Source organism: Camellia sinensis, chromosome 1 (genome assembly GCF_055761805.1).
Source record: "Camellia sinensis isolate YWXY chromosome 1, ASM5576180v1, whole genome shotgun sequence".
Classification (NCBI taxonomy): Eukaryota; Viridiplantae; Streptophyta; class Magnoliopsida; order Ericales; family Theaceae; genus Camellia; species Camellia sinensis.
In genome coordinates, this window is record NC_138961.1 from 201,432,802 (window position 1) to 201,460,483 (window position 27,682).

A 27,682-nucleotide genomic window follows, 5' to 3' on the forward strand; every position below is an offset into this window, starting at 1 on the left:
AGCAAGGACCAAACCAGTCATGCCACGTTAGCAAGACCGCCACGTCAGCGTCACAGTCGGCATTGACGGAATATTTTGCATATGGACGAAATATTCTCTGACTTAACAAAATATTCCCTCACATAACAGAATATTCCCTTAGTTTTAAAAATTATAATTTGGTCCAAAAGTTTCAAATAATTGTGTTATAACCTAGATTTCGGGAGAATTTTTCAGTGAGGCCCCCGAAAGTGCAGCAAAGGTTGATCCTAGCTAAATGAATCATTTTGGATGCAGCCGTGAGGTTAGAATATTCCCTCAAAAAGGTAATTTGTGGCTGTTTAGGGTTGGAAATAGGGCTCAAATTCTAAGTTTTTTTATTGAGGATTTTGTGAGATACACCTTTTTGTTTTCATTATCGGGTGATAAAAAAGAAGCGCCCAAGTCTTAGGGCCGGTCAAAATGGGGTGTCTACAGCTGGTAAGACTTACCGCTACCCACTGTCTCCAAAGATTGAGAGCACACCATTCCCTGCCGGATTTCACCAATCCAAGTTCACACTGTACGACAGCAAGACGGATCCGTACATGCATGTTAGTCATTACCGACAAGTGATGACAGGATATCGGCGCAATGATGCCTTGATGTGTCTCATATTCCCAACAAGTTTGGGAGAATTGAGGCTAAAATGGTTTGACAGGCTCCCAAAGAAGAGTATCGAGGGGTGGCAACAACTAGCGGAATTCTTTGTTACCAAATTCAAGACTAATACTCGTACACTGAAGGAGGTCGACCACCTCTTGGGTATCAAGATGGAGTCGGACGGTTCTTTGAAGGCATACAATGCAAAGTATTGGGAGACCTACAATGAGATCCTCGATTGCCCCACCAATTTGGCGATCGCCCAATACAAGCGAGGTCTACTAGTCGGACATAAGCTACGAGACTCCCTCACGATGCATTAACCTACAACCATGGAATCCTTAATGCAGCGGATTAACGAGCACATCCGAGTTGAGGATGATGCCGTCACCGCTGGCACAACCGTAATCAAGAAGGCAAATTCTATTTCAGCGAACAAACGAGTGACTAGAAAGGTTCACTCAGTAGGGTAAGAGGATAACCGCTCTAATAACCGCGTAAGAAAACAACATCGCAGAACTGGTCGCAACGACAAAAACAGAGGCCGCAGAAATGATCGAGCTAATACTCCACACAATGAAGAGGAAGATACCAAGAGAAAGTTGAAGGCGCGGACCGATATCATGACGGTCTTCAAAATCTCGATTTATCGCATCCTTAGTGAAATCCGAGGTGAGCCATACATCCGTTGGCCAGCAAAATTAGGAGACGCACAGAGGGGCTTTAACTCAAGATACCGCTGCACTTTCCATGAAGAAAGGGGGCACTGAACAGAGGATTACGCGCCATTGAAACAACAATTGAAAAAACTGGTCGCAGCAAGGCACTTAGACCAGTACATAGACGGAGGTATGAGGGCCGCTCCACAAGGGCAAGCCGAGCCAAATGGGCTAGTCGTCCTGGATGTAGCATCTCAACGAGTTATCAACGTCATTTATGGAATCATTAAACCAGCTAGAGTATGCCAGCTCGAAGGAATGATTAAGAAGGCGGAGCATATGAGGGAAGTGCTCTCTATTCAGCCCGCCGTAAAGAAGAAGAAGATCGAAATAAAAGACATCTTGACCGTTTCAAGTAAGGACTAGGAAATAATTCAAACACCTCACAATGACGCCTCAATTATGACACTTCGCGTCAAGGACTTTGACATTAAAAGAATACTGATCGACCAGGGGAGTTCTGTCAAGATCACATACTACGATGCATTCAAGCAGATGAAGTTTGAGGACAAAGACCTGGCTCCTGCAACATCTCCTTTGGTCGACTTCAACTCTCAACCAGAATGACCGATTGGGAAGATCATATTGCCGGTCAAGGCTGGGTCAATCACGAAGCAAGTGGAGTTTTGGGTGCTGAAAGTCTCATCGACCTATAACCTGATCTTAAGGAGGGGTTGGTTACACGCCTAAGCAGTAGCGTCAACTGATCACCAAGTCATACACTTTCTTGCTCCATCCGGGCAAATCAAAGAGGTTTGGGGGGACCAAGTGATGGAAAAACAATGCTTCGTCGCAGTAAATGGCAGCCAAGCTGCCAAAGACTTTGTCCAAATAATAGAAGGGCTAGAAGAAAAGGAAGTCTTGGAAGATGTGGGAAGAAAAGTGCGTTGAAGACTCAGTGGAGGTTCGGGTTGATGAGAATAATTCGAACAAATTCTTTCTCTTGGGCTCATCACTGTCCAGCGCCGAGTGGTTGGAGTATGTTAACTTTCTGGTCTCTAATATTGAGGTCTTTGCATGGATGCCTTACGATATACCAGGCGTCGACCTAAGCTTCATTTGTCATCAATTAAACGTCTTCCTTAATGCTCGACTAGTTATCCAGAGAACACGACGCTCAACTTTGCACCATGCCGAGGTAGTGGCGAAAGAGGTCAAAAACTTGTTGGAGGTTAGGGCAATTGAAAAAGTGCAATACCCCAGATGGATCTCCAACACGGTGGTAGTGCTGAAGAAAAATGGGAAATGGCAAGTATGCGTTGATTACAAGACGGTCAACCGTGCCTGCCCGAAGGATAGCTTTCCACTCTCGCGAATTGACCAGCTGGTGGATCTTACCGCTGGACATCGAAGATTCAACTTCCTTGATGCGTACCGCGGCTACCACCAAATAGCCATGTATGAACCGGACAGAGAGATCATATCCTTCACCACACCACGGGGCTTGTACTACTATAAAGTCATGCCATTTAAACTTAAGAACGCTAGGGCAACTTTCCAAAAGATGGTGACTAAAATGTTTGCTCATCTTCTTGGCCGCACTATGGAGACCTATATTGACGACATGGTTGTAAAGAGTAGGGACGAGTCCCAACACCTCTTCAACCTAGCCGAAATTTTCACCATCCTCAAGCGCCACAAATTGCGGCTGAACGCTTCCAAGTGCACTTTCGGAGTAGGGACTAGAAAATTTTTGGGTTTCTTGGTCACCAACCGAGGCATCGAAGCTGACCCCTCACAGATCAAAGAAATACAAGAACTGAAGCGGCCAAACTCCACAAAGAACGTGCAATATCTTACCATAATGGCAACTGTGCTGAACAGATTTATCAACCAGTCATCAGATCATTATAGGCCTTTTTTCAAGACTTTGAAAGCCAAGTTTTTCTGGGATGCTGAGTGTAACCGCGCTGTAGCAGATCTAAAGGTGTATCTCTTTTCAACCCCAATCCTGGTCATACCACGGCCATGCGAAGAGCTCTATCTATACTTGGCAATTTCTCAGCATGCGATAAACGTGATTCTCATCCAAGCTGAGGGGATTCAACACCTCCCTATTTTCTACGTCAGCAAGACATTACTCTCGACCGAATTGAGATATCTGCTGCTTGAAAAATTGGCTTTAGCTCTCATGATAGCCTCCAGAAAGTTGGTGCACTATTTTCATGCCCACACAGTAGTAGTGCTAACCGAATTTCTGCTCAAGGTGCTCTTTGAGAAGACAGATTTCACCTACAGAATTTTGAAGTGGGCGGTAGAGCTGGGGCAATACGACATCAAGTTTTAACCCCGAACAGCCATCAAGGCACAGGCCCTAGCCGATTTCGTGGCAAAATTCACCCCCGGCACTCACCCGGTCTGTCTTATTGATCTGGCGCATGAAACTGAGCAACGAGAGATGGTCAATGCGGATGTAGCACGACCCACTATCACAATACCACCACAAGAGAATGAGGTGCAAGAAATAGAAAGACAAAACACTCTGGAGCAAAAACCAACCGACCTGCCAGACGGCATGCTAGGTGAGCATGCAGAAAAGCCATGCATAGAGTCGAGCGATACCTTCGGCTTGCGAAACTCTCAAAACCCGTCTGACTGCTAGAAATTGTTCATCGACGAGATGTGAAAACTCTTTGTCGATGGAGCCTCCAATAGATATGGCGCCGGGCTAGGAATGGTATTAACCTCGCCGGATGGGCTAATCATTGAGCATGCTATCACGCTTAGATTTCTAGCATCCAACAATGAGGCAGAATATGAAGCCCTCTTCACCGGCCTAAAAAGCACTCTACGGATGAAGGCATCAGAGCTTATGATATTCAACGACTCCAAACTAGTGGTCAATCAGGTCTTAGGGGAATATGAGGCCAAAAATGAAAGGATGGCTAAGTATTAAGTGTTGGTGTGCACTGAGATTAAAAAATTCACCGCGATAAGGATGGAGTAGATCGGCCGAGAAGAAAATAGTAAGGCAGATGAGCTGGTTGGCTTGGCGTCTATGTAGACCGCATTTCCCAATCTGTTGATGATTGAGTTCTTGCCCAGACCTAGCATAAGGAACCAGAGACATCTGAGATGCTTTGCACTAACTTAGGACCATCCTGGATGGATCCCATCATCACCTTCCTAAGAGATCGAGTGTTGCCCACCAAAAAGAAGGAAGCCAACAAGATAAGGGCCAAGTTAGAGCGGTTTTGGCTCTCTCTATCCGGTGGTTTGTATAAAAAGTCCTTCACTGGACCATACCTAAAATGCATCCACCCCAGTAAAGTTGAAGCTTTCCTCTTTGAAATTTATGAAGGAATGTGTGGTAGCCACATTGGGGATAGATCGTTGGCATACTGAGCCATTTCTCAAGGCTATTAAATGCGAGAAATGTCAAAAGTTTGCTCACCAGATCCACCAGCCGACTAGGGAGTTGTTCCCCTTGACTAGCCCATGGCCATTTGCACTTTGGAGGCTAGACATTGTGAGACTGCTTCTAACGTCTCCAGGCAATTGCAAGTTCTTTATCGCCGCTACTGATTACTTCACTAAATGAGTAGAAGTCGAGCTGTTGGCCACCATCAAAGAAAAATATGTAAAGAAATTCATCTGACAGAATGTCATCACTTGATTTGGCGTCTCAAAGGCCCTTATTTCGGATAACGGCACATAATTTGATAAAAAACTCTTCCGTAGATTTTGTGAAGAGTTGAAAATTGAGTTCTATAATTCCACGCCATCCTACCCGTAGTTAAATGGTCAAGCCGAGGCTTCAAACAAGACTATCTTGGACGGGCGAAAGAAACAGCTAGAGAAGGCCAAAGGGGGGTGGGTTGAAGAATTTCCCAACGTGTTCTAGGCATACCAAGCTACCCCAAGACGTTCGACTAGGGAAACTCCATTTGCCTTGGCATATGGTATGGAGGCGGTCGTTCCTCTAGAGATCGACATGCCAACTATTCGATCTAAAAATTTTGAGACCAACTTGAATGGTGAAGCTATCGCCTTGGAGTTGGATTGGCTGAAAAAAGAAGGGAAAGAGCGTTAATTCACATCGTGGCCTATCAACAAGAGCTCTCCAAGAAATACAATAAGACCGGGCATCCGTGCCTATTCAAAGTTGGAGACTGGGTCTTGAGGAAGGTGATGAGCAACACATTGGTCCCCGGTGAGAGAAAATTGGGCGCAAACTGGGAAGGTCCATACAAGATAATCGGCCTTGCTGGCAAAGGGGCATACCATTTAGAGGACTTGGATGACATAACTATTCCAAGACCATAGAATGCGGCCAATCTCAATCTGTTTTACTTCTGAAGTGTAATCTCCCTTCCTTTGTAATCAAATTTGGCCTATTGGCATTGTAAGTAATGTTTAATGCGCAATGGAAAGGACCCTGTGATTTGTCTACGTGTCACTTTTTTCCATATATTAGAAGTGTTGTATTTGAGCTGTTGGATACTAGATCGAGCTGATTTTCACTCGCTGTGACAAAAACTGGTGACATCCTCAAATTCTCCATGTGAACCGAGCTGGTTTTGCTCGCCCCTAAAACAGCTAGTGAACCGAACTAACTTAATTCAATCTGGGCTGACTTTGACTATCATTCAAACAGTTGGTGTTTTGTCTAACTGTGACTGCGTGTTCTAAGCTGACTTTGCTCACCCGCTCAAATAATTGGTGTTTTGTCCAACTTCAGGTGAAAACCAAGCCAACTTTGCTCGTTACCCCGAGCGATTTTTACTCGCTACCCCGAGCGATTTTTACTCGCTGAGGAGAAAGTTGTTGTTATGAATGACTTTTGATATAATACCAAGCCAAGTTCGCTCGTTACTCCAAGCTGGTTTTGCTCGCCTGCAAATGAGTTTGCACTTTGTCCAGTCATGGATTGATTTTACCCTTATATCGAGTTGAATTTTTGCTCAGGGGAAGTTATACTTCCCCAATTTTGAAAAGAAATCTTACATTTCTAAAATTACGGAACAAATCGAGCAAAAATCAACTCGGCGTAGCAAATTTTCAAATATAACTTGACATAGCTAAACCGAGTAGCCATATCTTAGCCATTATATAAGATCACATCACATTCATTCAAACCAAGAACTGAAGAAAACAGAAAGGCAAATGCATGGTGAGCAAAAAGTTCATTTGTTTCATTAAAGCTGAAATTGGGCTACAAAAGGTAGGGCCACTAGCCCGGTTACACACAAAAAAAAAAAAAAACAAAACAAAACAATAAAAAGTGGGATTTACTCCAAATTCACAGTGCCAGCTTGGTTAGTCACTTCTACCTTGGGCTTCTCCACCTTGGCCTCTTCTTTCTCGCTAAGCACGGGATTGACATCTAGCTCGGAATCCCCCTCGATTGGGTTGGCCCTTTCCGCGGATGTCCCGGTGACTGATTTTGGTCGGCTGGTTGGGCGGCAGACACATTGGCCGCAGCTACAAGCTTCACCGCTTCTATGAGCTTTTCTTGTACGGCATAGGCATAAGCCTGCATGTGGGCCAGGATGAAAATGGCTGGAGGATTTTTGAACACGTCGGAGCCATGCCCAAGGCCAAGTTTTTCAACAACAGCTTTCCAGCTGCACTGGAAAAAGATGTCCTTTGTTCTTTCAATTTGCCGTTTATATGTTTTTTTGCCCTCCGTGTAACCACAATCTTCAGCGTTGTCAACTTGTTTCTCCAGCTTGGCCTTGTGTGCTTCACACAGCTTGCATAGCTCGGCAATGTATCTAGCCTTGGTTGCCTGTAGAGCCTTTTGTTTGTCCTCATTCGTCCTTGCCAACCGCGCTGCAAGTTGGTCACGCTCGATCACTGCTACCTTCTGCGCAACCTTTAACTTCTCCAGCTCGACTATTTTCACTTTATTATCTGAGATGGCCTCCCACAGACTCTGCCAGACAGAGATCATGCATTCATGAGCAAGGTAGTTTTTTTGCGCAGCCTACAGTATGGCAAAAGTTAGTAGTGGAGGCCGAGCAATAACTTCAAATAAAGCAACTTGATTGCTTACCAAAACGATTGACTTTGTCGCCGACCAAAGGACTTTCAGGTCGAACAATTCCTCATGTTTCTTTATGTTCGCGGGAAGAAGTAAACCCCTGGTCATGTTGAAGTCAAACGAATGGTCCTTATCCGTATACACTGAATCTGCCACCGTCATTGCTCGGCCCTTATACTTCAAATCAGGTGACCAAACTAGAGGGGCAGTGGAGCGGGTGGATTACTCAGCAAGTGGTTGATCAGTCTCCTCTCCCTGATTGGCTGACGATAACTAGGCTGAATCTTCGTCGACCAAGCGCTGCTCGATTTGTGCCTGCCTTGGCCTCTTTTTCGACCGGCCAGCACCTTGCTCGCTGGCTAAAGCTAGAACTGGGCCAAATTCCTGCACAGTTGGCCGCGATGTTTGGCCTGCAACTGTTTCGGTTTGTTGGGAATCGCTCGGCTCTCCTTTGATTGGCCATTTCTTAATTGGCTGTTAGAGGCACAAGTCTAATCGGCGGGAGGTTTGGATCCGGTTCTGGAAAAGGGGCACAAAGAAAATTGGTGACCCTGCTCTTGCACGGTGTTGTATGCCGGTAACTCAGTTCGAAGTTGAGCAGTTTTTGCGCCTCTCGTTCCTCGTTCCTCGGCCGGATAACGCAAAAAAATCCTTATGGCCTCTTGATTGGCGTGGGAATAATCGTTTGCCAAGAGTTTGTAATCTACAAAAACAAAGCAAAGGTTAGATCAGCAAAGACAAATCAAGTGCGAAAAATTGAACAACGCTATGTTGTTCACCAACCTTCCCAAAATTTTTGCGTATGTACCAGCCTGGTATGGGTGCCTCGGTATCTTCGTAATTGCCAGACACCCATAGGAAATCGTCATCGTTTAGTTCTTTGTCTAGGTTACCTTCTATGAGCTTTGCTCGGCTTTTCCTAACTTTAAGGAACCAGCAAAAGCCTCATTTATTTTTACTAAGTGTGTATTAGTGGAATATCTCGGCGAGGCCGAGGTTTAAACCGAGGATCCAGTTCAGCGCGGCCACACCGTTTATTATCTTGTAAGTTATATTGGACACTTGGGTTGGACACAGCCTAGTCTGCCTAAAAAATTCACAGACCAAGGGTTGGACCAAAAAGCGTAAGTCGCCTTCCACAATAGATACGACCGTGAGGGGGCATAAGTCCAATTTGCCCCATGGAGTGTCTCCTTTCTTGGCCAGCTCAATGTGGACATCGTCTGGAATGTTGAATTCCCTTCAGAACTTAGCCATGGTACCTGGAGAACTAACCATAAATCGGTATTTTCCCATTTGTTCTGGTTTTATTTTGTAAGATGAACAGCTCGGTCAAAATTGGATGGCTCCGATGATTGTTTGCTCGGTCTTTGAGCCTCACCAACAGTAATGTTAAATGAGCCTGGTCGATCCTAGTTTGTTTTGCATTATTAAAAAATAAGTCCAACCATTAGCGCGGTATACTTTGCACGGCTTTTAGGTTGAAGAGTGTTTTAGCTTGGTTTGAAATCCTGGGGTGTTTAACCAATTTTGGGCCTCATTCTTTAGTATTTCGGTTCCCATCTCAGTTCAATGTTCCTACAAACTTACAGTGCGGTCTCAACCACAAGGGAGGACCACAAACTAGTTTTGGCTTAGCTCAATCCTATTTTTAGATCTTAAAGTGGGTTTTTGATCGATTTTACCCAGAATTTTCACTGTTCATTCTAAATTCAGAATCACTTACAATAATCAAGGGAAATGAGGGGCAAGGAAGCCCCGTTCATACTTAGGGTTTCGATTTAGCCTAATCTCCATAGATGTTAATCAATTTTATCCCACAAGAGGGGCATCGACAATATTTCAACCGTCCTAAAACAAAAAGAAATAAAGAACACGAAGAGCATCAATAGAGAATAGAGAGGAACGAGATAAACTCACCGATTCGGAAGACAAATCTAGGTTCAATCGACTTGAGCCTTTGTTGCAATGCCCTAGATGATGGTAAACATTGTAGACAGCATGAACTAAAGTGATGGCAACAATGGCGACAACGTGAGCTCTGAGGAAACTAGGGTTTGCAGAAAGGAGATGAACAGTGTTGAGGGTCTTTGGGATTCTTGTGCGTATATATGAGGGGATACCCAATAGGCAACAACTTTTCAAATTTTTGGCGTGATGATGACAGTTACGAGACTGCACGGAGCCTCTGGAGAAGAGCCACGTGGCATGGATGTGATGGGTTGTCAGTACGACTAATGGGTTGACAACGCGGCTGATTGATTGACGATGAGACAACCGGCACAAGTCTCAACAACCAGTCGAAGCAGATAGCTTGGTCAGAAAAGGTAATCCCACTCACGTTCATCTCGGATGAGATTAACGGGCAATTAAGAGGGAGATTTGTGCCAAACGGTGTGGCCGAGCTGAGATAGGACGGAATGTATTGTTGGGCCAAGTGAGAACCTAAGACGCATCATTGGGCCAGACTAGGTCTGCTGTCAATACAGTGCTAGTGTGAGACTGAGGTTATCCGAGATGCGTTAGGCTAAGCTATACCCTACTCAAAGTATCATGTCAGCCAAATGCGGTAGAGTTGGCCCTCCGATTGGCGGGCAGAATTGGCCCAACGTGGAAGTCCAAGGCAGCAGAGTCATATGACGACCGAACTATAACCTGTTTGGGCTACTACCAACGCGGCATACCGTTCGGAGGAACGCGATGTGCAGCTGAGATGCCACATAGTGCTTTTACCTTCGGTTGGTGTCGAGTGATTGAGGCTTTGGCTGAGCGCGCCGCATCTGATAGTCTGGTTAGGTTCTACCCAGCATATAAGAAGTCGATGTAACGTTTGTGGTTTGCAAGTAATAGCTCGGTTGGGTGTTCCACGTGAACCAATAAAGAGAAGAGATAAATCTACTCCTGGTATGCGTCAATGCCATTTGGTGGTGCGACAAACACTGTTTGGAGGTTTTGGTTTTTACACGTGTAAGAAGTATAAAATGGAGCACATCCATCTGTCCAAAGAAGGACAACAGAAGTAGTGCGCCCATAATCTCTAAGACTGCATGGCCAACTTTGAAAAAGAGGAGCATGCAACCGTTAAAGGTAAGCTATTTTTGATATACTCTCACCATCTAGAAAGTGCTCTGCCTTCTCTCTTCTTCTCTAAGTGTGCTAACTTGATCGTCGGAGGGTTTATCTAGCAGTACACCGTCGGGCAGCTCACCATCTTTCTGTTCTCAGGTTAAGTGACGTTACACGAGGCTTGGACACAAGGAGTATGGAGAGCGACAAATATTTTCTCCCTGTACAGATGGAGTGGATTAAAGTTTTGGAGGGAGGAAGAAGAAGAAGAAGAGGAGGAGGAAGAAGAACAAGAAATAACTTTGATCTCTTCAGAAAAAAGATATAGAGATTTGAATAAGAATAATTCATTAGGGTGTATTATGAAAAAAATTTTAAAATTTAATATGTATTATCTTTATTAATAAATTTATATTAAGATATAATAGAAATTAAATTTATGAATTTATATTGAAGGTACTGATCATATTTTAGACCTGGAAAGATTTCCTTGAAGCCCGACTGACCCTTTGTCGGAAATTTTCAAATACTTACGCACACAGAACGAGAGAGAGAGAGAGAGAGAGACGAAGATGGTGCTGTATGATAAGCTCACTAGGGTTAGGGTTGTTGCAAGAACGACACTAATCGTGTTTATACTGTTGGTGTTGAATAGTGGACCAAAACAAGCCCTAGCCTCCAATTCAGCAACAGCTTTCGTGCAGAACGTTATCTACTCCAACAAGATTGCCATCTTCTCCAAATCTTATTGCCCGTACTCTCTCTCTCTCTCTCTCTCTCTCTCTCCCAATTCTGGTAATTGGTTTTGTTTCAATCTCTAATTAGTCGAAAATAACTGTTGCTATGTCTTTAACTCTTCAATTCTAGATATAATGCAAAATCCTGGCCCCTATGATTAGGGTTTTCATTTCCTAATTGCCTCTCGGATATGAATTTTAGTGAGCATCATATATAATTTTGTAAATCTGATAAAATTGTATGGATTGTGGGATCAATTTGATTTTTTTTCATGAATAATCTTAAAAAATGAACGGACCGAATTATGAAAGGTGACCTGCTCACAGATCATTTATTTATTACAAATTGATACTGGAATTTACTTGTTGTACCACAGACTTCACTGGAGTGTAGCTACCCCGTGCTAAAAACATGTTGCCTCATTTTCGTCGGATTGAAGTAATGACTTTGCTTACAACCTGTAGTGAAAGAAAAGGAAAATTAATAAATCTTGTTAGTAACCTTAATATTTACTTGTTTTATTTGTCAGATTTAAATGTACTTGTTATGCATTCCAATCATTATTGCCCGCCTCCACTTCTCATATTTGCTGTAAACTCTAATCACTTCTGTTATGCTACTGTTATGTTACCATGGCGAAAGTACACCATGGCAACAGCTACACTACAACTATCCTTCCACCAATTAACCATACCACCATCGTCCCAGCCCCTACACCTCTAACAAGAATATTTCACTAATCCCAAAAGCAACAGTCAGTGGCTGCAACACAACATCCATTTCCACTCACCACTCTCTCGGAGTAGTGCTAGGTGTTGTCACTGCTATGCTATCTCTCACCATCATAGCTGCCAACATGTACTCACATTGATACATGCTCAACAACCAAAACCAACATGGCTTGCTTTGGAATGGCGGGAGTGAGTAAACTTTATTTCTCATGAGAAGTTGCCATGCAGATGAGGGCGGTGAAGTGACTTTATTGGAGTCTCATTGTGTTCAGGGAAAGAAGATATGTTGGATATTTTATAATTTATGAGATTACTTGCCCAAAAAAAAATATAATTTTTTAGAAGATTCATTGTCGAAACAAATGTAATTGTAGCTCCTTTCTTTTCTTTCTTTTTTTTTTTTTTTTTTTTCCCATCATGTTTATGTGATATTTATCTTTCCTGGTGAATTGCCCATCAAACTGGGGTATTGATGCAGAATTGTCCTCGCATTCCCTGTTGCTCTCTCTTTCTTAGTCTCTACAAGGTTTATGCCAACTATTTGCGTTTGGCTACATATGGATTCACATTCACTTGTGACTTTTTGTCAAATAACAAATTCTACAGCATTCCTTGATGTCAATGAATCCCATATTTCTGATTACAACAAGGCATAACTTGCCTGTTATTTGTCCAGGTATTCCCTGCGAGCCAAACGTATATTCAGTGAACTAAATGAGAAACCTTTTGTTGTGGAGCTTGATCTGCGAGGTACTTCTTATCCAAGTTGTGTTCATTATAACAAATATGTGAGTGGCATTTATTCTGTGTGTGTTCTCTATTTGTTTGCTTGCTTGCTTTTTTTTTTATTTATTTTTTTCTTTTTCGTGGTGGTGATGGTGGTTTACAACTTCCTTTCGTTAGTTTTTTAAATATAATCTGGCTCTGTTTTGAAGTGATTCTGTTATCATGATTATGTGGGATTGTGTAGATGATGGGTATAAAATTCAGGATGTCCTTCTAGATCAGGTGGGCCAACACACTGTCCCGCAAGTGTTTGTTAATGGTAAACATGTTGGAGGCTCTGATGGTTAGTTCTCTGCCCATAGAATTTTGTGTTTTCATTCTCTTCCTGGGATTTCTATCAAGACTTTCCATTGACATGACACTGTTTTCTCATTATGTTCTGTTGTAATTCAGATCTCAAAACTGCTGTCCAGAATGGTCAGTTGCAGAACCTTCTTAGCAAAGGTTGATGAAATACTGTAATATGAGAAAACTCCGGAAGTCAGCATCTTATATTTTTCTACAACCAGCGATAAAAATTTGGAGCCTGAAGGTAATTTGTTGCGTCCTTGACAATTCATGTTGATTTAGGGTTTGACTTTGCTTCTTTTAATTGAAAACAGAAGCTTTTGACAAATTGTTGGGAATGCATATCATATACTAATTTGAATGTGGAGACATGTAAATACATATTGCAAATTGCCACAGTTCTGTATTTTCCTTTTGATTGCAATATGACATTCATGCAACTTTCAAGCAACATATAAATATCTTATGGATATTGAGAGCTAGAAAATGAGAGAGCCCATGATTCTTGGATCTGAATTGTCAGGCTGTTAGCAGAGATCTCTCAGCTTTTAGGCCACCTGCTGAGTCTCTCTCTTGTAACCCTCAGGGAGTGGGACCAGACAGGTTGGGGCTTCCTCAGGGCAATGCCTCTCACGATGTTCAAAATGCTTTGCAGTGCCTCTCCCCCCCCCCCCCCCCCCCCCCCCCCCCCCCCCCCTCCTCAATGCTTTCTCTTATTTGTCCAAACAAGGTAGTTAGTCTGTACCTGCAGTTACATTACACAGCTATCATGTGCATCTGTAGATGCTCCCATCTTGGCCATCTGGTCCATTCTTCCATCTCTCTTTTTCATTCTCGGATTCGTCTGTCTGAGTTAAACCATGACATCTACTATTTTTTTGGTATTCCCGAACTCTATTTTCTAAGTCCGAATCATCTGAATTTGATTGTCTTGCCTTCTATTCTTTTTGTTTGGTGTCTTTGTTTACCACATTTAATTGCTCTCACGTTGGCTCTTTTTATGTTGAGTTTCATCTCATGTTTCTAAGCTATCAACTTGGGTTTGTGTAGGCTACCTGTTTTCTTTATAATACACCCACCTTTTGGGTGCATACCATACTACTTTGGGTTATTACCAAAACTATTTTGGAACATAACCAAAAACACTATACTGTAATTTGTAACCAAGTCTGCTTCCATTTTGATCTGACCATAGTTAGACCCCGCTTTGATTTGACCACCACTTGGAAGTTGTAATTAAGGCCGTTTGTACACATCTTTGTAGGAGTGTGTATCATAAAATCAGCTTTTTTGAAGAGCTTTGATTCTCATCGGACGAATGGGATTGTGGGGTAGTGCTTCATCAGGTTCGCTTTGATCGTGTCTTATTCCCACTTGAATCTCTTGTTGTGAATTGCGATTGCTCCTTTAAATTTGTTACTCTGTTGTGGCTAATTTTCTGGCTTTTCCTTTTCTTCTTTTTGTCTGTTGATGTTGCATTGTTTGCTGTTGGGTCTTTGTGTGATATCTAGTCTTTGTAAGCTTTTGTGGTGGTCAGCTTCTTTATTCGTTGGGGTTTCACCTACATCTTACTCTGTTGATGTTGCATTATTCCTTAGGGTTACTCACTTGTTAAAAAGTAGTTTTTTATTTTATTTTTTAATTTTTATACATTTGTCATTTTAAAGTCATAGCTCAAAATCTTATAATTACGGATCGGGCACAGCAAGTACAATTACAAATAGTTAACTCATCTCAGTTTAGATTCTCTCCTTGGTCTCTCTCTTTATCTTCTTATTTGCAACGGTAGAACCCAAATTTAGCTATTTAAAAAAATAATAATTAAATAGTCAGATTTGAACCATTAGATCATCTTAGAATATGTTTTTGCCATTGTAAATAGGGAGACAAGGAGAGTGACCGTGGAGAGGATCCTAATTCATCTCTTTCTACCCACACAACAAATGTATATCAGGAGTTTAATAATTTTTGTTTTGTAATTTCGTTATATTTGAAGGAGAATGATTGAATGAAATGACAAGGGTCCTGTCTCTTCTTAATGGGCAGATTCAGTCACAGCTTTGAGAAAAAATTATTGGTGGGTCCAGGATGGACATGATTATATTCTAGTTAATTATAAATATTTATGTTTTCTTATCTTTTTCAATCATTTAATATAAAATTATAAATTTTATCATTCTGCCGATTAAAACATACCTGGATGCCAAGTGATTGTATTCCAAAACCAACTATTAACTTCTCTAGCATGAGAGTATACCTGGGACGCCAAGTGATTGTATTCCACAGCCAACTAATAACTTCTCCAGCGTGAGGGGTACTGTGCATTCCATAAGATTCCAACACCATCAAAATTTAAAATTAATGATCTATAACTACTATGACATTGAAGCTTTAAAAATTTCTTTAATTTTAAACAATTTTATTGATATGGGAGGTATAATTTATTAGTTTCAGTGAATATTTTTTATTTGTGAGAAGTTTACTTTTTGTGAAATAGTTTGGTGATAAGTCCTTTAGTTGGTTTTACAAGACGTTTTGTTTTTAATTTTACTCATTAATTTAGGGGTTGTTTGAGATGTTCTAAATAAGTGTACTTTTGGACTTTTTGGACTAAAAAGTTGAGGGAAAAAAGATGGTTATTTGAGATAATTTTTTGACTTTTTACGAAAAAATATATATTAAAAAATTGAATAAATTAGTGTATAGGAGAAGTTTTTTGGCGAGTAGGCAATACGGTGGGCAGTACAGTGGCAGCGTTGAGCAGAGTAGTGTATAGGAGATGCTTGCCTTTTTTTCGGGCATTGAATTGGACGGTATTGTTCGGCATGTGGGGGCTCACCATGGGTCCCGTTTTACTAATTAAAACTGTTCAATGTGTAGAACTCGTCGAGTACTATATGCTTATAAAAAATTACGTTGATCGGATATTGATAGCTATCTGATCAGATTAGTTTTTGTCAACCGTTAACTATAATACCATTCATTTTTTTTTATACCAAACTGATTTGATCATATAGAGCGATATCCGATCAACGTGATTTTTTACAAACATGTAGTACTACGAGTTTTACACATTGAACGGTTCAAATTATCAAAACGGGATCCGTGATGGGCCTTTACGGGCCGAACAGCACCGTCTTGTTTGTGCACCCGCTTGTTCTCTTTGTCCAACCAAAGTCAGCTAAAGTATAACTCACGTGAGAAGTGGGTTGTATTTTTTTTTTTGGTGTAAAATTAATTTTTTTATATTTTTTTTGGTGAATAGTGATAATTTTTAACTTTTTTAGTAACTTTTTGACTTTTTTTGAAGGATGCCAAATCAACCCTTATATGCTGACTTTTTTTTTTATCTATTGATTGTTATTGATTATCTGTTCAAATTTATATCTATCTATTCAAATTATTTTCTATATATTTAATTTTTTTGACTATCTGTTCAAAATATTTTCTATCAAATATTTTCTATTTGCTCAAATTTTTTTTTATATGTTCAATTTTTTCTCTGTTTAAAAAATTTATTTGTTCAATTTTTTTGTATGTTCAAATTTTCTCTCTTTATCTATTCAAATTCTAGTACATACACAGATAGGGTGAGAGGTGGAAAATGGAATTTTCAATCTATCTATACTAATGGAATGTTCAACCTATTTGTACTAATGGAACTCTCAACCTATCTAATTGAAAATCTTCAATCAATGCACCTACAACAAGCAGGAGATGTGAAAAATTGAGGAAGAACAAAAACCAGGCAATCAGACTCATCATCATCAACTCATACATACATACAAGAAGAAGCCAGATTCAACAAATAAATAAATAAATAAATAAATATCTTACACACACACAGAGAGAGAGAGAGAGAGAGAGAGATTCACTTCTTTCAATTTCTGGCCCCGTTTGGTAGAGCTGTGGGAAAGTGATTATAGCTTATACCTTAATAGCTTATAGCTTAGAACTGTGAACATAAGCTGATTTTTGACTTATAAATTAAGCTTCTTCTCTCCCACTCAAAGAATAAGTTGATTTTTGACTTACAAAAAGCTATAAGTTGTGTTGTTAAGCTAAACCAAACACATCAAAATAGCTTAAATTAAGTTAAAAGCTGAAATAAGCTAAAAATAAGCCCTACCAAACAGGGCTTCTATAAGCAACCAAACACAAAATCATTTAGCTTCCACACATTAGTATTACGTAGATCTAGAAATGTTCCAAGAAGAAAACTCCAAATAGGGCATCAGTGGTGGTTAATCTGCAATAGAAATGTCTTAAATCGAAGAGAATAATAATTAACACAACTTATTAAAGATCACTAAATCAAAACAAAACAATATATATAATTATAATAGAGTAAGATAGAATAATAGACTTGTGAATTTGTGAGTGTTGACAACTCATGGAACAGAGCTACATGAGCTTAGCAAAGCAGAGAAAGTAACCAGGAAGTAGAGATCAACTCTCTCTTCCTTTCTTTAACCTCACTCGAGGCTCTCAACTATCGCCGAAGATCGCTGGACACTCACCGCACTTTTAACACTGAGCTACGACAAGGATCTAGCAACACAACGGGCATGGGTAGTGAGATTCGAGTTGTGATAACCATATTCCGTATTATGCTTTACTTCCCTAATTGTGTATATCATTATGTGTTTGATGTGAAATTGCATGTTTAATTGTGTGATTTATATGAATTTGACATTATATCTGTTGTCCGTAGGAAAACCTGTTGAAATTACAACTTTGAACTGAAAATTGAAAGCCTTTAGAGGCACCAAAAACCGAAAGTGCATAAATATTTGTGATAAACATTTGAAAGAAAATGAAGGTAAGCATGAAATCATGAAATTGGAAGTTCGATTTTGGAAATTAAAGCAAGATTTAATTCAATTGAGCTTGAATTACACTTTACCTATGTTTGTATATCATGTTTTTGAAGTAATTTTGCATGATTTTGGGCCCAAAAATGAGTTTGAAAGCTTGAATTTTGGACTGACTTCGGACTACCTGAAATTACCCAGAACCGCACATGCGGCTGTGAGCCCTACAAGTGCGAAATACAGGGTAGAGCAGAGCGTGACACACTGTTTTAATTGCACATGTGGCCCGTAAGTGTGGCACCTTCCACACATGTGGTAAGGATCTTCCGCACGTAGGGGTGTAATTCAGGCGGGTTTGGTCGGCTTGGAGGTTTACCCAAGCCCAACCCGAATTGTGTTTGGCAGTGCCCAAGCCTGACCACCAACCCGAGCATGGCTGCCCAAGCCCGGACCAAGCTTCATAATTTGAACTCAAGTTAGCCCAAATTGCCCGAATTTCACAAGGCAACAAATAGTTTCTAAATTTTTCCATACAACAAACAGTGCTTCATTATATACATAAGTCCATTAGTCTATACAACAAACTTAAACATTATCCCAGCCACAAACACTGCTACATATAAAAGTAAATTTCACAAGGCAACAAACAGTGCTTCATTATTCCATACAACTAACAGTGCTTCATTATTCCATATATAAGTCCATTAGTCCATACAACAAACTTAAACAACATCCCATCCACAAACACTACTACATACAAAAGTAAAATATCATAAAGTTGACATGACAAACATAAACTGAAAACAACAAAATAAAAAGAAGTGATCCAAGTAGCAGTACAGTTGAAACTTCAATCCAACAGAAATTTCATATTTTGATCTTCACATCTTCATCTCAATGCAACCAAATCCTAAAAAAAAAGAACATAATTACAAATAACTCAAATAAAATAATACAAATCAAATGAAATATTAAATTATTCTTGTCTTGCGGTAAAATTTCTTTCAAACATTACTTAAACTTGATATAGAAAGAGTATCAATTTCATCCGTTATAGTTGCGAAAATTAAAATACTTGAGATAATATAATAAGATTTGTAAATTAAAAACAAAGGACAAGTGTAAAGACTAACTTGCTTGACTCTAGTTTCTCAAGATCCTCTAATTTTTCTTCAACATCAATTAGACTTGATGAACTCTTTAACCAATCTTGTCCACAAATCAAAGCCTCCACAATTTTAGGCGTTAAAGAACTGTGAAATTGATCAAGTACTTGACCCCCGGTATTAAATGCGGATTCTGAAGCAACAATTGATATAGGAATGGATAAAATATCACGTGCTATAAGACAAAACACACAATATGTAGAAGCTTTCATTTTCCCCCAAGCTAAAATGTCAAAGTGTTAGAATTCCTCTTCAACCCTATCTTCCAAATAACGATCAAACTTGGATTTAATCACCATAGTTTCTTCAACTTTCAAGAATTGATGCCAATCTTGTTTATGCATATCAACCCCAACACTTGAAATCCCCAGATCATCCATTGTAACATCATTTCCACCTTTATAGACACCCACATTTTTCATAGATTCTAACACAGAGGAGGAGTAATGTTCTTGAAGTTGCTTCATAATAAGCTTCACTTTTTCAATCATAGCATCAACATCACTAATGGAATAATACCTTGTGAAAGAAAACTTAACATACTTCAACTTATTACGTGGATCTAAAACCATAACAACAATCAACAAAGGATTAATCTTCTGGATGTTACAATACTTCTCAAACTTCAATTTCATTTTCATGGCCATGTTAGAAAAGAACTCGTTCTCATGATTTGCCTAACTCAAGAGGAGAGTTTGAATCCAATTAGTCTTAAGAAAGAAAAAATTAGAAGTCACATACTTGGAACCAGAGACAGGCTTTGTTATTACATAAAAGTTCTCAAGGAACTTATGAAGACTTTTAACTGTCATCCAATCCTCCTCCGTCATAACATTCTTAACCTCGATTTTGAAATACACATCCCTATCCTCCAATCTCTCAAATACTATTTGATATTCAATTGCATTGTTTAACATGATATTAGTTGAATTCCATTGCATTTGTACGTCTAAACACAAAGCCCTCTTACCCAAAACTCTGTCCTCCTTGGCACATTTTTTGCACAACTGCAATTGAGATGGGAAACTCCTCACATATTTCACATAATCTCTAAAAACCAATATTGAACTCTTAGCCTCCTCAATTCCATTCCTCAAAATTAGATTTAGAATATGAGCAAAACGCCTCACATGAAAAAAATCACCATTCAATAACAACCCATCCCCCTTAACAAGCTTCCTTTTTAAACTTAAAGCTGCCACATCATTGGGGCTTGCGTTATCTATCGTAAGTGTGCCTAATTTTTCCAATTGCCACTCTAGTGAGCATGTTTCCACAGCTTGTGGAATTACCTCACCACGATGTGAAGTTGGAAGAACATGAAAATTGATAATTTTTTTTTTGTAACTTCCGATCAATATCAATGTAATGTGTTGTGAGACACATGTACCCAAGGTTTTGAATGGAAGTCCACAAATCTGTGGTGAGACAAACTCATGAAGCTGAACTCTGAAAGGTTGCTTTCAAAAGTTTCCTTTCAAAATTATAAATTTCTATGGAATCATTGTTGATTGTGGTTATTGAGACAATGTGAAATCTTGGTTGCAAGGCATTCACAAACCTTTTAAAATCCTCTTTCTCCACAAAACTAAGAGGTAGTTCATCAATGATAATCATACAAGCAAGTTCCCTACGACAATGTTCTTGATCAAATTTCCAATTCATAATTTGAGCTTGACTATCAACTGTTGAGGAGAAAGACAAATGTTGTTGGGTTAGGTCCTTATTACTGTCATAATAAAAGCATTGCTTAAGGTGTTGGACAAGCAAATTCATGTCCACAATAGTTGCAATTTGCTCATTCTACTTTACTCTCATTAGTTTGTATAATCTTTGTAAAATGATTCCACACTAGAGACTTAGATTTATATGATTTCTTGCGCTGCTTAACTTCCTTTGGTTTGCACCACCCCCAACTGGATCTTCCTCTTTGTTCTTTGCTCCATTAGTTTCCCTCACCATCTCTGACATACAATCTTGCAAGAGCTTCCTCTATACTGAAAAAAGAAATATGATGATATTTACAAACAAATAAATAAATATGGCCACCAAATAAATCAGAAGCTGCTAATCATCTTCTTTATCTAATCATATGCATAACATAACCAAAGAAACACAAAAAATAAAAATTTACTGAATAATATATATATATATATATCAACTTGGAATCAAACACAAGCAGAGCACAGGCATAAACCCGAGAACACGAAATAAAGTGGAAGAAGAAAGACGAAATCCAATAAGTCAGTCCCAAAGAAGAAGAAAGAAACAACCACAGAGAGGAACAAATATATGAGTGCATCTGATAGAAGAATATAGCAAGCTACATAAATCAGTTACATATTCCTGATTTCTTTTGGAAAGCAACTTAGTGTTAGATAATGTCTCAATGGGACCACATAATTAAATGTGGTGTTATCATTTATAAGAAGCCTACAATTTAAGTGATTCAATTTAGCTAATAGGCTTAAGGGTATATGTGTTATGGACCTAATGTGTAGATACTAGTTGTATAATTTCTATTTCTATGAGGGGCAGAAATAGAAATTAAAACATATTGGTTAAAGTTGGTTTTCATTCCTTTTGAACTTCCACAACCTTTCAGTTTTGAAAACCAATAAATAGAAATTAAAACCAATAATGGTTAAAGTTGATTTTCATTCCTTTTGAACTTCCACAACCTTTCAGTTTTGAAAACCAATTACAACCTTTAAAAGGTTATGGTCCCTATTCCTTCCCAAGTAGAAAAATAAGAACACTGCCATTTTTCTTTCTAAATCCTCTCAAGGAGAAACATAAGGCACCAAAGGGGAAAGGATTAGAAGGCAATAACATAATCAATAACAAAGAGTTCATTGATAATCACGCTTCCGTTTAACCGTTCATCAATGGATTCAGGTATGTCTTTTTGTCTTGATTTCTTGATAATACACATGGTAAATGATCCAAAGTGTAAGGTTTATGTTCTGAAATTTATGTTGACAATTGGTATCAGAGCATGCATATCATGTGTCTTATCAGAATTGATATGTTTTATTCATTCTATTTAGTTTCCTAGAATCAGATTCTGAATTTTCTTATGGATGTAAATTCAGTTTTTTCCTGTTTTGTTCTGTGAAAATGGCAATCTGTTTCTGGAATTGTAAAATGATTCGGTGGGCAGTTTTTTTTTTTTTTTCTCTCAAATGGATGAACATCATGTATTTATATATATATAGATATATCTTGCGATTTGATCGGTTTAATTTTGAACATCATAAAAAAAAAACTATTTGTTTTTGGACTCGTCAATTCTATTTATATATGTATTGCTGCAGATTATATAACATATACGGGGTCACAAATTTAGAAATCTTTAAATTTAATGTAATTTCATACGACGTCTACAGAAATTTAATTTTTTTAACACTCTCAATATAAGTCAATTCAAACAAGATGTCACAAAAGTGATCTCTCATGTCTAGATTGTTTTATATGGAATGTTTTGAAGTTCATGTCTGTGTATCTCATGCGGGTATTTATCGGTCCAAAGACATGATTAAGACTTGGCAGAATTACACACACATTTTGTGGTGATAAACATGTGCCAATTGTCAAGAAAACCTAATGTGAATAATAAATCCATCAAAAGATAGATTTGTTATTTGACATAACTTATTGTCAATGTTTGATCATTATAACAAGAATACCACTTACAGTTAATATCACTACCCAAAAGCTTGGTATTAATGTTGTGCTAGGTATCTTGAGATGTTGTCATTAAATTACTTAATGTGAACATGAGGTAATTGCAACATTTTTTGAGGATGTTGAGTTTAGGGGGAGAAATCCAGTTAGAGACATTGTCTTTGAGGAGGAAGCAAGAGTAATCCCACTTCCTACTACTACTTTTGACCAATCACAGGTTCCTATACCTGTCATTGCTCAAGAAGTAATTTCGGATCCTCCTCAACCAGACAATGTTGTTCAAGATAATATAGTTCAAACCCCCATTCAAGATGAGGTAATTGTTCCTGAGGAACAAACTCTACAACCTCAACCTCAACCTCAAGAATCTGTGCCATTAAGGCGATCCACCAGAGAAAGGAGATTTGCATTTTCAGATGATTATATTGTATAGGGGTGGGCAACGGTTTATCCGAACCGCTCAAACCGCCCAATCCGCCCAACCCGCATATAAATGGGCGGTTTCGCAAACATAATGCGGGCGGATGCGGTTTGAAATATGACAAATTTGCGGGTTGTGGGCGGGTCGCGGTTTAAACCCGCAACCCGCAAAAACCGCCCGCACTTTAATTATTATTATTATTATTATTATTTTTTATATATCAACTTTGTAACTTTTACAGGAGCACCATTATATTCTCTATGACACTAGGATCCTTATTTTTAAGTATTTCTCAACTTTCTTAATGCCGTAGAATTATCAAGTCCTAAACTTGGTTTCTTATATGATTTTCATTGGTGATTCATCCACTTTTTCCTAATAAAATTTTCCTTCTAATGGTCGATGGAACTTATAGTTTGATTATTGATTACTGAACTGGCAATTCTAATTGAGTACAACCTTTAATGCATTGATATACATTTTTTTCATGGCAAAAATGCTAGTGTAGGGTCTCTTTGTTTTGGGTACTTTCATTTAATGCATTGATATTCAATTTTTATTTGTAAACTCATCAAAAAATTGTTATCACAAATATATAAAATGAATCTGATGCCTAAATTCGCTGGGAAAAAAAAACTCGAAAATTAATTTTTAAAGAAAAAAGTGTAAACCGCAAACCGCCCGCAACCGCCCGCACATTTGCAAACCCTATCCGCACAAACCGCAAACCGCACTGCGGGCGGTTGCGGGTTGACTTTTTCCCAAACCGCATAGATGCGGGCGGGTCAAAACCGAACCGCAAACCGCACAAAACCGATCCGCGAACACCCCTAATATTGTATATCTCCAGGAACATAAGGTAGAAAATGGAATGTCGAAAGATGATCCAATCAACTTTCGTCAAGCCATGGAAAGTTCCAACTCTCATAAGTGGAGAGTGGACAGATTTCCATAGAGCACATTGAGACAAACTCCATGATAGTGGATCCACTTACGAAGGGACTACCACCCAAGGTCTTTCATGAGCACACTGCTCAGATGGGTGTTGTTCTATTTGAGAACATTCTGGTTTAGTGGGAGTTTGTATTTATATTACTGCTTTATGTCAGCCTTGAGTTTTATCTATGTAATTAGATTAATTTCTGCAGAAATGAAATATTCAGTTTATTACGCTCTGTTACGTATTGTGAAGTATTGATCTCAATAAAGTTAAGTAGGACCAGTTGGAAATAGGCATGTATGGATCACATCACATGTAATTTTCATGCTACGCATCCATGATTGATCTATGTCATTTAGCTGTATTAGTATACGTGACCATTGGTGGGTCGAGTTACGATTGATGTAACGAAGACCGCTTTGATCCTATATTAATATAGTTAATGGACAAGATTGTTTGGATACCTTCAAGTTATGATAACAAATTTCTGAGCTCACTAAAATTAAGCACGTTTTTCAGGATACATATGTGGTCCAGTGGGAGATTGTTAGATAATGTCTCAATGGGACCACATAATTAAATGTGGTGTTATCATTTATAAGAAGCCTACAATTTAAGTGATTCAATTTAGTTAATAGGCTTAAGGGTATATGTGTTATGGACCTAATGTGTAGATACTAGTTGTATAATTTCTATTTCTATGAGGGGCAGAAATAGAAGTTAAAACATATTGGTTAAAGTTGGTTTTCATTCCTTTTGAACTTCCACAATCTTTCAGTTTTGAAAACCAATAAATAGAAATTAAAACCAATAATGGTTAAAGTTGGTTTTCATTCCTTTTGAACTTCCACAACCTTTCAGTTTTGAAAACCAATTACAACCTTTAAAAGATTATGGTCCCTATTCCTTCCTAAGTGGAAAAATAAGAACACTGCCATTTTTCTTTCTAAATCCTCTCAAGGAGAAACATAAGGCACCAAAGGGGAAAGGATTAGAAGGCAATAACATAATCAATAACAAAGAGTTCATTGATAATCACGCTTTCGTTTAACCGTTCATCAATGGATTCAGGTATGTCATTTTGTCTTGATTTCTTAATAATACACATGGTAAATGATCCAAAGTGTAAGGTTTATGTTCTGAAATTTATGTTGACACTTAGCTCAAAGATGCATGATTTTGTTGAACTTTTACAAACCATATGCAAGAACAAGACAATGTTGAGTATGGCACTTCAGCACAAAATTTCACTAACCCAAACAAATATATATATATATATATATACAAATTTCACTAACATTAACATATTTTGCAAATCTATTAAGAAAAAATTATAAACTCATAGATCCATCGGTTTTGAGTGGTAATCGAACGAGTGACCAAAAATACAAACACAGAGAGAGATCTGCCAGTTTTGTGTGGCGTCGAAGCTTATCAAAAGGGTGGCGTCATTGTTGGTGGTTGCACTTCGTGTTCGTGGCCCTTGTATCTCCGTCGTTCTTCAACTCTCATGAAGAAATGAAAAGAGAGTATGAGAGAGAGGGAAAAAAAGAATAGATTAGGTAGGGTTTTTTTTTAAATTTTAATCTAATAGTCCAAATAAAAGATGCTAATCCAAGGGCCAAAGAACAGCCCAAAAAAAATAAAAAAATTAAGGGCCGGCTATTTAATTTATACATAAATTATACAATTTATATAATATATTAAATGCAATTTGGGTTTGGGTTGCTCGGGTTAGCCACTGATTTTGCCTAGGCCTGGCCTGAATTATAATTCGGGCATCAAAAATCTGCCCAGGCCCATCCAGATTACAAGATATTGTTGCCTAAGCCCTAAAAAAACTCGGGCTGGGCATGGGTTGCTTGGGTTGAGCCCACCCGAGTTGCACTCCTAAACCCGAGTTGCAGCCCTATCCGCATGTGAGGAAACAAGGGAAAATTCTGTCAGTTTTTGTTGATCTATCCGGCCTTCTGAACATGGTTTGGAACTTATTTAGACCTTCTGGAGAATTAGAAGAGAACTAGAAACCTATTGAGAAATAAGTGATTGAATAAAAAGAAAAGTGTTTGAATTGTCTATTGAATTCGTATGTGTACTATGTAGTGTAGGTCACTTGCACGTGGGATTATCGCAAGGCCTAAAGCACTGTAAGTAATAAGTTTGTATAAATATGTTCTTAATTAATATTTTGAAAATGATATGAATGTTGTATATCTAGATTTCTGAAGTTGCCTTATGTTATGATATGAATGAATTTCGATGAATGCTTTACGAATGTAATGGAATGTTTTACGAATGTTATAATAAATGATATGTGGACCCAAGGTCGTTTCGTTTTCAGTATAATGTAATGTGTTGGGTTTGAGGCCGTTCTATCATATGTTAGGCCTGAGGCCGTTTTGTTATACGTGGGCTCGAGGTCGTTTTGCACATTGGACCCAAGGTTATTTTGTATGTTTGGGCCCGAGGCCATTTTGTATAATTGGACCTGAGGTTGTTCCGTATGATTTGACCCAAGGTCGTTCCGTAACATGTTGGACCCGAGACCAATTGACAAATTTGAATATAAAGAAAACTATGGATCGTTTTTACTTCCGAAAACTTGTTGTTTATGTTAAATATGTTCGATGGTTCAAACTCATATATTAATCCTTTGCACTATTATTACTCATTGAGTTTCGCTCACTCTCTATTTTATATGTATATAGGTGATTAGCAGGGCGCCTTAGAGTCAGCCTTAGGAATTGTCTATGTGGACCTGTTATACCAAGCCTCCAAGATAGAGTTTTTGTCTCTTTTTTTTTTTTGGTGTTATATTTTATATTAAGTCTTCTGTTTGGTTTTTGTCAAACAGGTTTGTGAATATGTAAACTTAATGTTGATGACTCCAGTGTATATAGGTTATGTTTGGAAATCATGATATGTATATGGGAGTTTATCCTAATCATGTAAGCACTGCTCAATGAACGTTATACATAATGTTTGCTTTCGCTTAAGACCCCATTATTAAAAACATTTGTTTTCTATATGAGGTCGTATGTAATCGGGTGATTACTAGCCGATTATGAACCAAACTTTTAGGGGCGGGTTTGGGTCAAGATACGAGCCATGTGAAGCAGATCGGGCAAATTGGAGAGTTGGTGGCGTTGGCGATAGAGGAGTTAGCAATGAGCAGACGGTGGTGAAAGAGAGAGAAATAAAAGAGATTGGTAGAATAGGGAGATCAACAGTGAGGAACTGGTGATGCAGTGGTTATTGGTATAGATCTATGTGATTTGCCAACAGAGATTGATTAGAGAGGGTCACCTCCGGCATTGATTTGGGCAGAAGAGGAGTCTACGATAAGCAGATCAATAGGGCTCTGATATAGGGCTTCGAAATAGCGGCAGCGTGGACCACCAAGTTGCTAGCGGCTTCAAGGAAGCATATAGAGAGAAAGAGAGGAATAGAGAGAGAGAGTTGCGCAAAGAAATAGGGAGAGAGTGAGAAAATGATTTGTTTTGGATTTGATTTGGGAACCACGTATATATATATATATATATATGTGGGTATTTTTGTCATTTCGCAAAGGCTTGTCCTTACGTACATAATAAAGTTGCATGTGGACTTTCGGGCATAAAAAATGCAAGATTGGATTTTTCGCCCGAGTACCCTTAAAAAAAGTAAATAATCTCATGTGTATGGCTAAGATAATTAGGATTTGGACTAAAAGTCTACTC

The 27,682-nt window shown here is 38.9% G+C and overlaps 3 protein-coding genes across 6 annotated transcripts; 2 read left to right on the top strand and 1 right to left on the bottom strand.

Annotated features, from left to right (window-relative positions):
• Window positions 1-593: 593 nt before the first annotated feature.
• LOC145822249 (uncharacterized) lies at window positions 594-944 on the top strand. Its single transcript, XM_082918870.1, has one exon. It carries the CDS (start codon window positions 594-596, stop codon window positions 942-944), a length of 351 nt encoding a protein of 116 aa, XP_082774996.1.
• Window positions 945-10,746: 9,802 nt separating this feature from the next.
• LOC114311871 (Glutaredoxin family protein) lies at window positions 10,747-26,959 on the top strand. 4 transcript variants are annotated; one of them, XR_014342848.1, is made up of 6 exons: window positions 10,834-11,146; window positions 12,538-12,611; window positions 12,832-12,930; window positions 13,041-13,179; window positions 14,200-14,281; window positions 26,672-26,959. XR_014342848.1 is itself a non-coding variant. In XM_028258047.2 (4 exons), exons 1-4 carry the CDS (start codon window positions 10,965-10,967, stop codon window positions 13,094-13,096), a joined length of 411 nt encoding a protein of 136 aa, XP_028113848.2. In that variant the 5' UTR covers window positions 10,747-10,964; the 3' UTR covers window positions 13,097-13,388. The 4 variants fall into 4 exon arrangements, 1 of the variants encoding a protein (XP_028113848.2); XR_014342850.1 differs by lacking the exon at window positions 14,200-14,281; XR_003646659.2 differs by lacking the exon at window positions 26,672-26,959 and having other exon boundaries at window positions 14,200-14,499.
• On the bottom strand, window positions 19,155-20,691 carry LOC145822258 (zinc finger BED domain-containing protein RICESLEEPER 2-like). The gene is made up of 3 exons (XM_082918878.1): window positions 20,477-20,691; window positions 19,686-20,364; window positions 19,155-19,592 (listed from the first exon to the last, which is right to left on the bottom strand). The coding sequence occupies exons 1-3, from the start codon at window positions 20,689-20,691 to the stop codon at window positions 19,155-19,157; spliced, it is 1,332 nt and encodes a 443-aa protein (XP_082775004.1).
• Window positions 26,960-27,682: the final 723 nt, after the last annotated feature.